The sequence below is a fragment of the Delphinapterus leucas genome, chromosome 1, assembly GCF_059928025.1.
Source record: "Delphinapterus leucas isolate spDelLeu-1000000601 "Yukka" chromosome 1, BTC_Dleu_Yukka2, whole genome shotgun sequence".
Taxonomy (NCBI): Eukaryota; Metazoa; Chordata; class Mammalia; order Artiodactyla; family Monodontidae; genus Delphinapterus; species Delphinapterus leucas.
The window spans coordinates 53533377-53549606 of NC_143129.1; the positions used below are offsets into that span (position 1 = coordinate 53533377).

At 41.8% G+C, this 16230-nt stretch overlaps 1 protein-coding gene across 1 annotated transcript in view; it reads right to left on the bottom strand.

Annotated features, from left to right (window-relative positions):
* LAMC1 (laminin subunit gamma 1) overlaps positions 1-15638 on the bottom strand; it is a 123005-nt gene extending 107367 nt beyond the window's left edge. The window contains exon 1 of the mRNA XM_022593315.3: positions 14713-15638. Within this exon, the coding sequence (XP_022449023.2) occupies positions 14713-15127 (415 nt within the window). The 5' untranslated portion in view covers positions 15128-15638. The remainder of the gene's footprint in view (positions 1-14712) is intronic.
* Positions 15639-16230: the final 592 nt, after the last annotated feature.

Sequence of the window (16230 nt, forward strand, 5' to 3'; positions counted from 1 at the left end):
GGTGAGGAAGCTACATCACGGACTAGCCATCCCACTCCACCTGTCCAATTTCAAGAACCCTATGTAATAGGCAAACTCCATCTTGGGGAAATCTAAACAAAACTGCCATTTCTCACCCTCATCTGCATTCTGGGGCTGTAGCCCCACAGAAATAGGAATTCATTCATTCAGCAAACTTTTGAGCACCTACTACTAAATGAAAGGTATTATGCTATACACTAGGAATATATAAGCCAACGTAAAAAAGAAAGCCAAGGGAACCATCCTTGGGCAGGTCCTCTGTTCTGCATGCTTTTCACCCAGAAGTTAAGCTCTAGGTCTTCCTGTCTGTCCCATCTCCAGCACTTTGCAGTGCCTTTTACATAACAGGCACTAATAAATATTTGTTATGTGAATGAATTAAGAAATCAATAAATTCATCTTATCCTCAATGAATTCAGTCTGGGGGGGGAACAAAACAATACAATCTAGCACCTCTCACATCACAGGCATGCAATATGGTCAGTGATTTTTAGAAATGAATGAATGTATGGGCATTGAACAACATGACAGCAAATGCTACGGAGGGGCAGGAGGAATTAGAAATCAAAATCTTCCCAGAGAAACTGAAATTTGCCATGAGTTCTGAAGGACAATTAGAAGGTAACCAAATAAACAAAGTAAGGAATCAAGAAGATGTAGCGCCCATGCTGTCTGAACATGTTTACTATGCCTGGAACTTAAGGGCAGGGTTCCAATCACACAATGAACATATCTAGTACTCCTCTGAATACCACTGCTTCCACTAATTAAGCCAAAAACTGACATCTTTTCTTTAGCATTTGCATCATCATATGAACTGCTGTCAATGCAGTGCTACACCCTTCTTTAACTTTCAGATTTAATTTTCATTTTTAAATCTAAAATCAGGATTTATTTGACTAGTTCTAACAAATCCTCCATCATATAATCAAAGAATCTCAAGGTTGGTAGAAATCTGAAAGGTCACCAGATAAATGTTCTGGGAAGTCATTTATCTTGACCAGCTACAATCAGTTCTTTGCAGTCACATGGAATTTTTATCCTTCTTTTACAGCACTTTATATTTTGTCTGAGAGTATATTTGTTGATATACACATGCTCGCTCTCCCACTAGACTACACGCTTTTTATGTACAACTCACATTCTTATCTCATATTCTTCCAGTGCTCAATAATCATAGGCTCTGTATAAAATCATCTTTTAATCCAACCCAACCACATCAGCTCCTGCAGTCCCTGTCAAATCCAACCCGTTTGCTTGCTCCTGTATACAGCCTCATTGTTACCTCTGGTAAAGATGAGTTGTTGCACCTTCTTTCCAAGACCCACAGAGCTTCCTTCCTGTTTTTAATGCCAATGATGCCACATTGCTTCTCTTTTCACCTCCATTTCTATGTCATGGATTAGGGCTTAAGATTCCAGATGTTTGGAAAAAATGAAACAAGTTCCAAATAAACCATCCCTTTTGTAAGCTGCAGAATGTCCACATCTCAGAAATTGTCAGATGTTTCCCTGCAGATGTTTTAAGCCCAAAATCATCAATGCCCTTTCCCGTTCCACCTTTTGTCCCTCTGACAAGGTTACTGTGCTTCCTCGAGACTTCCTGTTTGAATAACCACACACTTGGGTGTTCAAACCCCCATGTGTCCATTATTCACCATAAAAGGGACCTGAGGAAGTAACCAGGCAGTTGAACACAAAATGATCTATGAACAAAAACAGCTGTGCGTTAGCAGGATGGACAAAGAGACAGCAGGGATCTTGACACTGCTGTGAATTTCAAAAACAAGGTCTATTTAGTCAGGCATGGTTAAAAGGCTGCTGATTCAGAGCATTCGTGGTCCATTTCATAATTGAAAATCACTGGAGATGTGAAGAAGTCTTTTTAGTTACTTCCACAGAGTCTCACCCCAACACCAGCCTTCCTAACAGTCTCCGTTACGGGAACAAAGCTGCCTCTCCTTTCTCTCACAGCAGTGGCACTACCAACTCAAAGGTTTCACCCAAAAAATTTAATACTTATTTTATTTCCCAGTCCAAAAAGCAGATTCCCCCTTCCCCAAGAGGTTTTCCTATAAAAACACAGGGAAGCACAGATATAGATACACACAGAAGAACACACAAAAAGAGGCAAAGAAAACAAGCTTACATTCTCCAAACATCTGGAAAGTATGTTAATATCCAGAATCAGTCTATTTCTGATACCCTAGATTTACCATCCATGCCTTGTGCCAGGATATAAGAACTTTAAAGTGGGCATAAGTATAAAACCAAATCTTTATCAGAATGGCCGCAAAACTGAATGATTCCTATTGCACCAGGAGTTGATGCTAACTTATTTCTTGCCAAGCAGCAAAAATGCTGAAAACAGTAGTAAAAAAAACCAGCTTGAGTCCCTAAAGCAATCCTGATAAAGTAAACAAATTTTATTACAACTGCATTACAGATGGTCTCACAAACTTTCATAATCTGTAATAGAGTCGTAAGAATTTGGTATTCGATAGACTTTCTATCCCATGAACTTATCTAAAATACTCACTATAAATTCACAACTATGTATAGAGACACTCTGAAAGTTAATCCTAGATGCTCAACCCCACAGAACATGACCCCTTTACCATGAAGTTACGGTAACCACATGACCAAAACAATTAAAGTAGACAATTGCTCTTCGTTTCCAACTGTCTCTCCCCACACAATATTCACCTTTAGCCTCGTGTTTCTTCCCACCTCCAAAAAGAACAGAACTTCAGTGAAAATTTCAGGATGCTCATCTCTACCAGATCATCATCTGGCATTTAAATAATAGTAATAATCTAAAAACTTAGCGCTTCCCTGGTGGTACAGTGGTTAAGAATCCGCCTGCCAATGCAGGGGACACGGGTTCGAGCCCTGGTCTGAGAAGATCCCACATGCCACAGAGCAACTAAGCCTGTGCACCGCAACTACTAAGCCTGCACTCCAGAGCCCGCGAGCCACAACTACTGAGCCCTCATGCCACAACTACTGAATCCCGCGCGCCTAGAGCCCGTGCTCCACAACAAGAGAAGCCACTGCAATGAGAAGCCCGTGCACCGCAATGAAGAGTAGCCCCTGCTCACCGCAACTAGAGAAAGCCTGCACGCAGCAATGAAAACCCAACGCAGCTAAAAATAAATAAATGTATTTAAAATTTTTTTAAATGAAAAACAATTTTTTTCATTTAAAAAAATAAAAACTTAGTGACACCAAAACAACAGGACAAGTCACCAGTCCTATCAGGATAAGGTCCATAGGAGAAGGAACCACTAGGGGGAGGAACAGCAACACTGAAGCACAGATAAACTGCTAAGCCAAGGCAACTATACCCTAACTTCTTTGGTAAGAGATTAAGTAAATTAAACCAGGACCCATCCCTAAAACATATTTTTTACAGCTTAAACTTTCCTAAGTTTCCTTCCAACTCCAAAATTATTCTAGTTAGCCACATATTCAAAAGTCCAGAGATGCCAACATTCCAGAAAACTAAAGGTCTAAATGTTGTACAGGATAGGGTCAGAAAACAAAATCCATTTCTAGATCTAATCATTTTACATTGCCAAGCTACTATAACTTATTTCTTAATAGTTTCAGATAATAAGATGATCTCAGATTTTGAGAACATCTGTGCAGACCATTCCTGTTTCTAATCAGGATTTGTGCTGCTAGAGCAGGAAAACATCATTTCCCAGTCCCTGCCAATGAACAGAGAGCTCAATAAAAGCTGTTCAACTCATTTTCATCAAGCTGTCATGACCCCCTTCTCAAAAACTGTGAAGCTCTTCTCTTGGAAAGACTTAAGATCCTTTTATTCTCTTTGAAGAAAGTTGATGGGAAAGCCCTTAGAAAATACTTATGCTTCTGTATTTTACCAACTGGCAAAAGGGGTGGGGGCATTTTAAGCCCAATACTCGGCCTCAAATGTAGCAGTGGGTGCCATTCTTCCCGTAAGAAATAAAACTGAGCATGTGAATTTAAATATCCTCAGTCACTAGGATGTGATGATATAACCACATGTATCACAGAAATGCAATGGGGACAAAGCAGGTCTGTAAAGAAAGCAGGATTGTGATTCAATAATACTTAATATTGAGTTGTAGAAGCGGAGGTAGTATGCAGTGGGGGAGAAACCCAAAATACAAAATCTAAGTGGGAACCCCCTTCTTCAGAGAGGAAGCAAAAAAAAAATTTCTTTTTCTAAATTGTAAGGTATCTAGGAGTCCGCTGATTGAACCTTGGCTCAGGAATGCTCTGGGGAAACTAAGGAGATAAAGAGTGAATGATAGATACACAGATAAGATAGATAGACAGAGTTGTAGATTTACAAACTAACATATACAGAAATCAAAGTGAAGGAAGTCACTTCCAAGCCTGAAAGATGAAACAGTCACAAAGAAATCTCCTGGGACCACAGTAGTTATTTATCAATCAATAAAAGGTGGTTAGACCTTTCAGTTAGCAAACCTGAACAACAAAAAGGCCACCAAGTAAGAGTAAGAATTTACTTGAAGCAGAGGAAACAAAGTAGAACCTGGAGATGGCCCTGACAGCCTTATCTTTAAGGATGTCAGATAAAGTAAGCAACTGAACTAACTCAGCCATTCTCAACAACCAGAAAGGAGTCATGGATAAGGCAGAAAGGAGATAAGGTGGCGTTCCCCTGACCACCCTTCAGGAAACAGGGTATGTGGTACACTTTTCCTATCATTAGACACTGACAAAACACAGAATCTCATTCTGAAATTCAATAAATTCCTTAGAAATTCCTAGAAGCGTTAACAGCTAAATATAAAACTAGTATAAGTACCCAAAACCTAGTATCTTCCCATTGCTAACAATCCTCTGTTCTTCACAAATAAGTGCAAAGATCTTTTTAAAAGAAGCACTCCAAATCCAGAGCTCAAGCAGAGATCTGTCAGAGAAACCAGACTCAGTCCTTTGGTTTGGTATACTTTCATTTCACTTCCTAATTAAAGGTCCTCTACAGTTCTCCATCACTTACCAGGCTTGTTCTAACATGGCAGAGTGGCAAGAGCATAACCTATCCACAGCAGGTCTGAATTCCAACCTAAATTCAACCTGTTCTACCTCAGAGCAGTCACCAGTCACATTACTATCCATAGGGGTAACAGCAGTTCTCAAGATTGTTTTAAGGATTCAAAGAGGCAACCGAGGGGTGCTCGACGAAAGGAAATTTACTTTCTTTTGTTGCCCAGTTTTCACGATCCGCATCTCCTCAGAACCCATCCTCCCAAGTCTCTACTACTCCATGAAAAGCAAACAATGCCTTCACCATTATCTGGTTACTCTTAGACCTTTATTCAAACAAATACCCTTCCTGGAAAGTCCTCCATTCATGTCTACCACTCTTCAAGACCCAAGAAGCTTTTCCTGGGTGACTGCCATCGACACTCTTCAAAGTGCTTTACAGGTATTCCCTCAGCACTTTAAAAAGTTTCAACTGAATTATGTTTACTGTGCTTATATTCTCCCACTGATTGTCTGTACATGAATGTTTTTGTCTTATCCCCTCAAAACACATTACAAATCACCTGAAGATAAAGAAAGTGTTTCAACAATATTACCTACACGTTCCATATTACAATGCCCATAAGAGAAGAATTTTCTCAGCAAAGTAAGAATTTTATTTACAAAAGAACTTTGCCAACTAACTAATTAAAATCACAATCAAATAGGCTCACCTCATTTTGAGTGGGTAAGTCTTTTCACTTAGTTGGAAATACTTCACAAAATTTCATACACTTCTCTAAGAAAGCCACACAACACAGTTCAAGCTTCAGACTTATTTCTTTTTTTAAAATAAATTTATTTATTTATTTAATTTTGGCTGCACTGGGTCTCTGTTGTGGTGCACGGGCTTCTCATTGTGGTGGCTTCTCTTATTGCAGAGCACGGGCTCTAGGTGCGCGGGCTTCAGCAGTTGTGGCGCACAGGCTTAGTTGCTCCGTGGTATGTGGGATCTTCCCAGACCAGGGATCGAACCTGTGTCCCCTGCATTGGCAGGCGGATTCTTAACCACTGCACCACCAAGGAAGCCCCAAATGTATTATTTCTAAACGGCTCAATGAGAAGAAGCCACTATCTGGAACATGTCAAAGGAAGAAAGATGGGGTCTCCACATTATACATTTTATGCAATATGTGGAATATTTTGTTTTCACTGTAGAATTTAAGTAACAAGTTTTATAAAAACCAGACATTGTAACAAAAGCACATGCCACAGGGACATTCTTAGAGAACTCTCTAAACCTGCCCCCCAAAACACAAACTTACCATTTATCACTTCAAACCACCAAGCACCAACCAAATCCATCACCTGGTTAAAGGTAGTCGTGAGAAGAGCAGAGAACTTGCTCTTCCTGTACACCTGCCCACACTCCACTTCCTGAGACTTACCAGGAAGCTCACCTGAATGCTTTTCTGAAAGCACTCTGTAGGTACTTCAAGTAAAACCAGCTGATACCTCAATGAAAATCAGCTGGTTGGCTTGTCTTGTGTCCCTTCACTCAAAAAACATTTCTGAATGCCTACTGATGCCAGCAACTGCTGGTAGGGTAGAAAGACCGTACAAGAAATAGAACGTAGATGATTATGTCTTAGATTCTGTGCTCTCCTATTTTAAACCAAAATCGTACTCCAAACTAACAAAATCACCTATTTATTTTTTGTATTTTAATAGGTTGAAACTTTTAATTCTTTTTTTCTAATCTGAAGAATAATTTAGATACAACAAAGTACACAAATATTAAATGTACAGCTCTGAATCTGTACATATGTATACACCTTTGTAACCTCCATGCAGGTCAAGATACAGAACGTAAAGTGGGAACTATAAAGGAGAAAAAAAAAGACTGATTACTAGCTGTGTCTCTGAAAACACTGACAGGCATCTCTGTAGTCACTGCGTTGGGCAATCGCTCTGGTTAGCAGAAACCTTCACATACAATGTGATTTATCATCACGAACAAAATTCATTGAGTCCCTAACTCTATACTCTATACAGTAGAGTAACTCTATACAATACCACTTGTATTTTTTATTTCAAGAAATTAAAAAAAAATGTGAAGGCTGATTCTGAATCCTTATTTCCAAAAACTTCCAAAACAAAAAGAAAATAAAATAACAAAAAAAAAACACAAAACAAGACGATACAGCAAAAATCCAATGTTGACTGCAATATAATAGGAAGCAGCCATGCAGTCGGAAACAAAGAGTAAAAGGAGGGAGCTGAGGGACTAAAACTCCTAAAGTTTTAAAAGAAATAATGTAAATCCCCTAATTCATCTCCCAGCCTTGCCACAAAAGATCTGAGAGCGCCATTGTCTAAGAAAGAGATAAGTCTGCTTTATTTTATTTCATGAATATGTAGCTGCATAGGGCACCAGGCTGACTGGACCCAGTTATTTTAGGCTGGCCTCCTGGAAGAGCCCATGGAAAGAAAAGCAGATGTACTTAATTAGTGTCACCACAGTCTGGCACAAAACTCTAAAACCTCAGTGACATTTCTATAAATGAGTTTTCTGCTAACCCCATTTAGCAAGCTATCCGTTTTAGGCCCAAATGAGCCAACATCTAACTTCATCATTTTAGAAGAAAGGAGATGCTTGCAAATCTTAGCAAGGCCCTCTTACAAATCTTAGGGCAAGAAACAGGCAAAGTAATAGAACCGGCACACAGTCATCTTGAAATTTTATCCTTTGACAATTTAAGATAAGGGACAGATTAATCCCTTATTTTAAAAAATCCTCTCTGGAATTTTGGGCAGTAAAAGTAAACAAACAGTTCTGCTCTAAACTTTGACACTTTTCCCTAAAACTCAGACCAGCAGTGGAGCTGTCAATTAAGTATAGCTGGAAACAAGCAACAAGGAAAGAAGCATCTGTTGGTTCTGCTGCCTGTTAAATCTAGACAAATAAGTGGTTATTATTCATCTGTCTAACCACTTTAATGTGGTTCTTCACTACCCTGCAGAGAAGGCATACCTCAGTATGCCAGTCTCCTGAGTGTACCCATAATGAATTAAATAAACTAAAAATGATGCCACACACAATAAGCAAATAAGATGTTTCACTGCAACCCTTCTCCACAACTGCTTAATAATACCCTTTTAGAGTCTATTTCAACAACAAACATGTGAACATATATTTTAAAATAAAATTTATGTCCATTTCTAAGGAAAAAACACACAACATTAAAATTTCAGAAACATATTCACATGTGAGATTCAAACCTGAGCAAGTAATTTACTCATAAAATTTATCCAGCTGACTTCAAATCATATAAAAGCCTAATTTTTACACCAAAAAAGGACAGTCACAGATCTTTCAATTCCATATCAGCTCCATACCCAACTTAGTACTTTTTTACAAAGCTACAGAAATAAAACAACCAGGTACCACATTCACAGTGGCATAAATCTCAAAAAAATGGAGAGATGGCACTGATAAAAATAAACTCAAGTTCAAAAGTGTTACTGAGAAGAATATAAATTAATGTACAGTGTTCTAGGACTTCTTATAATTCAGGCATTCATTTATTTACTCACTCTTCATATATTTACTGAACACTATGCCAGACACATTGTTAAGCAGTGGAGATACAAACCCTCCAGCCTCCCTCCAAACGGTAAGTTAAGTGAATGCTTTCTGTGTGTGCACCTTTTACCTAAAAACTTATTATATAACACTGAACATATCAGTCTAGAGCAGAGGTCACCAAACTTGTCCTGTAGAGGGTCAGAGAGTAAACATTTTAGGCTTTGTGGGCCAGGACTTATTGTTACAATTACTCAACTCTGCCTTTCTAGTGCAAAATCAGCCAGAGACAATATGTTAATAAATGAACTTGACTGTGTTTCAATAAAACTTTATGGATACTAAAATTTGAATTTCATATAATTTTCACATCATAAAATATTCTTCTTCTTTTGATTTTTCAACCAATTAAACATGTAAAAACCATTCTTAGCTCATCGCCCATACAAAAATAGGTGGCAGCCCAGGGCTGGATTTAGTCTGTGGGCTATAATTTGCCTACCCCCAGGCTAGAGACCTAGGTCTCCACATCTAAGCCACAAGTTCCATGAGGTCAGGGCAATGTCCAATGAATCATTATACACCCAGGAATCTGTATGGTGCTGAGGCATAGCAAGCAATTAACTCATGTTAGTTATATTCAACTAAACTAAAAAGATGACTAAGTCCCCGACCCTGCCTTCAAAGACCTCATGGTCTAGAAGTGGAGACAGACAAGTAAAGAAGCAAGACAATACCATGTGATAAATGCTATGGTAGATACCTACAGGGTGGTGTGAGTGGGACACCTAATCCAGGCCAGGGAGAAAGAAACTGGGGAAGGATTCCTGAAGGTGATGACACCTGGAAGAAGTGTTCCAAACCAAAGAAACAGCCCTTCATGCACATGAAATGACAAAAGATAAGCCTAGAGGTTATAAAGGTCCGGATCCTAAAGTACCTTATACACCACGCCAAGGCATCTGGACTTTATCCGAAAGGCTTGAGGGAGGAATCACTGCAGAATTTTTAGCTGGGAAACGATATCATCAGATTTGCATTTTAGAACCATTGCTCAGTCCAAAGCGATGGCTGCCTGAATAGAAAGAGCAAAACTGGAGGCAGAAAGACAACCAATTCGTTAGCAAGATGTTGCAGTAATCAAGGTGAAATTCCATGGGGGGTTACAGTAAAGCAGATATAAAGATAAGGATCCAAGAGACATATGGCTGGATACAGGAAGTGAGAGTGGAGTCTTGGGCAGATTGTAACAAGGATGGGTGGGAAAGAGGGTGGAGTTACAGCTGCCCAGAGACCCAGCAGCAGATGCTATCTGCTGGCCAAACAGAGTAATCTTTACTGATGAAAGTCGATGAAGCATGGTTCTTGGCAAAAGATTGGTTGAGAGCCTCAGGAATAAACAGTAGTGCTGTTCATTAAGATGCAGCTTTGAACTGGATAAGACAATAAGGAATGAATTTAGTTTGGGACATGGCCTCTGGACATAGCAAACTGACCATGTCCCACATGGAGAAAAAGCTGTCCTGAAGATACAAATTTAGAATTTATTGATTTGCAAATAGTAATGGAAGCCTTGAGATTTAGAGGACTTCACTGAGGAAGAGTGAGTAGCATGAAAGAAAAAAAAAAAAGGAATCGAGAAACATAAGTGAAAAGGAACAGAGGGAACAGGAGGAAAACCAAGGGAGTCTAGTATCTCTGAATCAGTATGTACATGAACTTGTATTGATATTTTAAAGTTGCCCTGGAATAAACTAGTCATTCTTTTGAGAGATTTGTTAGAGAAACGAAGAACTGCAGGAGCTAGTATGTTAGACTGAGTCAAAAACCTAACTCCACCATAATTCTTGGCAAATCACAACCTCAGGACCCCATCTTTGCCTTCCCTCACTGAGTTATGAAAATCTAATCAGTGATAAACTGGAGGCTTTATAAACTGTAAAATATTATAAAGGAACTCCTGATTTATTATTGTAATGTCATTACATCTGGGTATGAAAATTCCATCTAACAGAGTATAAACTTCTGAAGAATGGACCTTCAATCTTCTACACCTTTCTATCAGGTACTGCACCACGTATTTAGTAAGTATTTAAAATACGTTTGCAGAATATTTGGGAGTAACGTGAGAATGTATGCACAGGGAAAGGAGTGCATAGCAAAAGGCATGTCCAACTTCCTAAAAGGATTTAGAATTGAAATAGTCAAACTTTATCCCTCCCACAAATGCGGCCAATGACAAAATAATGGGGGGAGGGGAGCTCACAGTTCCAAACTTTCTCCTAATGTGTAAACTGTTTTTCTGAATGCTTTAGAAACATGAAAAAGGTATTTACGGAAAAAGCAGTGAATTGTAGAACAGGAAAACAGCCAACAAGCAACTTTATAAAACTGTGTTCACCAACTGCTGGCCACTAAAGAAGAGCTCCTTAACTCCTCAAGTTGAAACCTGCAAAATGTAAATCAGGCCTTTGTAAGACAAACTAAAATAGTGTCCCCTCAGGGTGCACAAATACCACAGTGAAGTCACCAGAGTTCTAAGAGAGTCAGAACCTACCTCGCAAAGATATTCCCAGGAAAAAAATTTGCTGTTTGTTTCATGTTAAATACACAGTAAGAGGACCAAACAGAATAAAATTTAATACCCTTATATAGCAATTATTGTGATTTAGACACACAAAAACAATGTTTAGATACAGCTTAAAAGTGTCATTTAATCACTGCTTGTTCCTAAAGCTTATAAGGAGCTTGGACACCAATCTGGCAGGCTGGACACCCAGTCTGCCAAGTTTTCATCTACAGTGACTATCAAGTTAATTAAAGGGGCTGTTTAATAAAAGGCAAATCCTCAGATGCAATCTTACTATCAACTACTCTGCTGATAAGGATAAAACTTATTATAAAACACAAAAGCCAGACTTTTAAAAAAGCAGTTGAATAATTCATATCGGAGTTAGGAGAGAAGATCCAGAAGTGAAAGGCAAAATAAGAAAGACTTCTTTTTAGAAAAGGATGCCTTGCTGAGATTTCTCTCCTCAATGGGCAGAAAATACAGTTCTGATGCCCACAGCAACTTTAACTCATTATATCTAAGTATACATTGCACCCTGTACCCTGGATAACTGTAAATGGTGCTTAAGACATGGCTGCTTACAGAAACAATGCTGATTTTCCTGGCTTTTGTACAAGTGATGATAATGGTACAATCACCTAATTTGTACTTGCCATCTGTTAAAATATGCCTCACCCCCCAAAAAAGGTACCAGTTAAAATGATCGTGTAATTTTATACATACATGTGTATGCATGAAATGTTTCTGGAAGGTTACGTACAAAATTGTGAGCGACGGTCTCTAGGGCAACTTAGCAAATGGAGATGAAGAGACTCACTAGTCATTATACTGTTTTAATTCACTATGTCATGTTTTACTTTTACAATAAGAAAAGTCTTAGGATCACTGGCAAAATATGTATATTTCTTGTGACAACTTAACTGTGATCTGACTTTGCTTATTTTAAAGTTTACTGTGCTTAAAGTTCAACATCAAAAGGAAGGCTACAAAAGTGGTGGCTAGACCTAGTTCTTTCACACTGCTCCCTTCCAGTTTCACATGCTCTGTAAGGGCAAAGCGCAATATGCATCACTTGTTTAAGGGTATGTGAAATTTGAACTGGATGGGAGATTTAATAGATGCACAAACAGTCATGGTCCTTGAATTCATGGGAAATAATTAGTTAGCTAGAGCCCATGGAGTAACTGCAGTTAGGGAGTGAATGTGCTGAATATCAAAACACACAATAATACATAAAGCCCTGCCTATCTGTTGTTAAGTTATAGATCATAACATTCATGAATACATATATCCTTGTCATGAAAAAAGAGAGGGGAGAGAGATTGAGACATCAACGCCACTACACACAAATCTCCCTCCCCTTCCCCATCTTCTCCACACACAGTTTCCTCCAGGACAGCATTTCTGATGGCACAACAAGTACAATAACTTCTAGTCAAGTTTTCAGAAATTGTCTATCTAAAAATCTTCAAGTAAATGTTCTTACAGTATTTGTATGAAAACTATTTTAAATCACTTTTATTTACTTAGAAGTTTTAAATCTATAGTTTTATGAACTTCATTTAGCAAGAATGTTACCAAAAACTGAAGAATTTTTCAGCAAAACAAGTTCAAGCATATATAACATTTTCAGAGTAAAAAGTCTTTCGAGCTTTTTAATCACTAGGACCCAAAGCTCATATATCGGCCTCCCAGTAGTAGCAACCTAACTTGACGGATACTATCTTACCTAACACATTATCTTTGTAATAGAGAAGTAATCACCGAGTAATCTACCTTCCTCTACCATCACCTGAAGTAACCTTTTGCTACATAGTGCTCACAGCAGAAAATTCAGAAGGTCCAGATTGACAGCCCTATCTTTACCTATATAAGAGATTCTTATTCAGAAATTTTAGTTGAATCTCAGGCATTTGAGACATCAAGGCTGTGCTTTTGCTTTGAAATTTTTAATATTTCAAAACAGATAAAATAAATAAGACGCTGTAGGCATTCAAAATTCAACACAGAAGCTTTAAAAAGACAAAAAAATTTTTTTAATAATTGGATACAAGTTTCAAAACTAATCTTGGCCAAGTTTAAAAATACGACACTTAGGAGAAAAGTGATAAAGAGCATCCCCACAAAGTCTTAGGAGGCCCTAGGTCTCTTGCAGAATCTTTAGAAAGGCACCTGTTCCAAGATACTGCTTAGTTCCATGTTTCCAATACCTTTGAAAAACTGAACTCAGTTTATTTCTTCCACCTCTGAAAAACAGGTGCCTTAGAGTTCCAGTTTATGAACTTACTTTTGAAAAGTTTCATCTTCGTAATAACTTGTCTACAAATAAAATGATATTTACTACAAAGGTGCTAAATACTGTTTTTCTAAAACTTGCTCCACACACAGTAATTTAACTCCACTTTTCAAAGTACTTTCTCTAGAATCTTGACGCTTTCATAAAATGTAATGTATCAGAGAGCAGTGGAAAGAAAAATACAAAAACTACGACCAAAAGAACCATGTGCCTACCAAACGTTCCTTTCGAAGATTCCCCAAATAATGTTACTAGCCTTATAGAATTATACTGCTTTGATAGAAGAATGGCTTGGCACGCTGTTCGCTCTGGAAGTTCATTACTACCAGCTACTGGTCTGCAACGGGACTGAAGCTCTGCCCGTCAAGGCCAGTTTCTCACACATGTTACTCTGTTAAACACAATAATGAATCATTCTGCTTGTTTGTATATTTCAACGATGAAGAAAAACTGACCCAGATCAAACATGATTTTTAATACTCGGGGATAAACATGTCCATCCTCGTCCACCACCCAGCAATGAAGTTTTCTATACATCCCTTTCCTGATTGCTAAAAGGTCACTTACACATGCTTCTACACTTGCTTTGAATCAAAGCAAAAGGAAAGACAGTGAGGAGAGCCTTTTTACTCAGGGACAAAACTGTACCCAACAATTACAGTGAGTGCAGATACTTCCTTTTGTTTTGTCTGTACCAGGATTATCAGTGAAATCGCTCTGCGGCCCTTAATTAAAGCTGAACAACTTTAAAGAACAATAACTTTAAAAGTGAACTTCTATTTTAATTACACATAGGCAACAGCGGTAGTAAAGTCATTTGCTCCCCTCAAATCCCCTTAACTTAGACCCTTTCCTCTCTAGCTTATTCAGCAAAGCAAACAGCAATCACCCTCAACCCTGGAGAGAAAGTCTTTTAAACAAGGTAAAAGTGCTAAAGGTTGACAAGCGAGGAGGGGGGGGTTCTGATTAACGCTTCAGGAAAGAGGGACCAAAACAGCCGAAATGGCGAATAATCAAGGGGGCGAAAATCCGGCTAAGTTATTCATAGACTAGGAAAGCAAACAGAGAGAGATGCTGGCGGGAAGCATCTTGGCTCGCGGGATGTTAAGTGCTAGATCTAGTTTAGAAGTTGGAGAAGGGAATTTCTGTGTGGCCCATGCTGGGGAGCAGAGAGCCACCACGCGGCTGTTTGGTCCCCGCAGACTGGGTGAGGGGGTGAGCAGTAGTAGGGGATGGGGCTGTCACCGCTTACCCAGATGCAGCGTGAGGTTGATGGAGTTGGGGTACTGCACCCCGGCCAGCATGGTCTGGCTCTGCCACCAGGTGGTGTCGGCCTGGTTGTTGTAGTCCGTCAGGAAGGCTGCCCCGTGCTGCAGGTGGGGCTGCCCGGCGTCGCACAGGTGACAGGACTTGGTGACCCCGGTCACCCCGGTCTGCACACAGTACTCCTCGGGCGGAGTCCCGCACGTGTTGGTGGCCACCACGGTCACGTTGAAGGCGGCGTTGACGAATTCGGGCATGCAGCGCTGCGACCGCCCGCCCTCGTCCGTGCACTCGTCCATGGCTGCCCGGGCGCAGCCGGCCGCAGCGGCCGCCAGCACAGCCAACACCCGCCAGAGGCCGCCCCGCGGCCGCAGCGCCGGCGCGGCCGGTTTGCTGCCCCTCATCCCGCCGCCCGCGCGCTGGGCCACGGCAAAGGCAAGAGCGCGGGCGCGTTCCTCTCGTGCAGCGGCGTCCCTCGGAGGCCGCTCAGCGGGCTGAGCCTCGGGGCCCAGTGGCCGGACTCTCCGGACGGGCGGTGGCGGCGGCTCGCGGCGGAGAGGCGGTCCGAAGGGCGCCCCTGGCGAGAACTGCGCGGCTCGCTAACCACTGCCCCGCACGCCGCCTCCGCGCCTCCCTCTCCCACCCGGGACACAGCCGGCACTCGCCACCGACCCCCGACTTCCGAGCGCGTACCCGAGCGCGCGCCCCCGGGGAGGAAGGAGCAGGGGGTGGGATCGGCAGAGTGGGGTGGGGTCTGCCGAGAAAGCCCAACCCCGGCGTCCTCTCAGTAGCTCCCGCGGCCCCCGTAGCCGCTCCCCGGCTCTCCACGCACGGTGGACTGCGCGTCCGCCCCGGCAACTCGCGGCGGCGGCGGCGGTGGCAGCGGCGGGGGCGGTGACATCTCGCGCTCGAGCCCGCGGCGCGCGATCGGCGGGGGAGGGGCTTTGAGGGGCGCGAGGGGTGGGCGGGGAGCGGGAGGAGAGGGGAGGGAGGGGCGGCAGGGCGGTGCATGCTGGGAGGGAAAGGAAGGCAGCGGAGAGGCAGCTCTCAGCCGGGAGGTGGATGCCGGGGTTCCCTGGCGCCGAGTCCCCGGAAGACTCGGGATTAGGGGAGCGGGTAACGGAGGGGGCCTTAAAGGGGCGACGCCGGAGGGGTGAGGTCGCTCGGAGTCGGCCTTTGGGCCCCACACCGCTCTGGGCCGCAAGAGCGCGGTTCCCCGCCCCGCCAGGTGTCAGTCCTTGCGTCCAGCCGGCAGCACCCCGGGCCAGGGACCAAAGGGACCCGATCGATGGTGGGCACTGCCCGCAGGCTCTTCGCCCCAGCCGGCCGCCCCGGGAATGCCCCCTGCCGCTCGGGGTCGGCTCCAGCTCTTTCCGAGGAGCGGTCCCGGGGTGTCAGGGGGCTGACATGGTGGTCCCCGGAGAATATAGGGCCTGGTCGCAGCATCATAATGTTTTCTGAAGCGATTTCCTGCCTCTGAATTAAAGTGTAACCAGTCGTTTAAAAG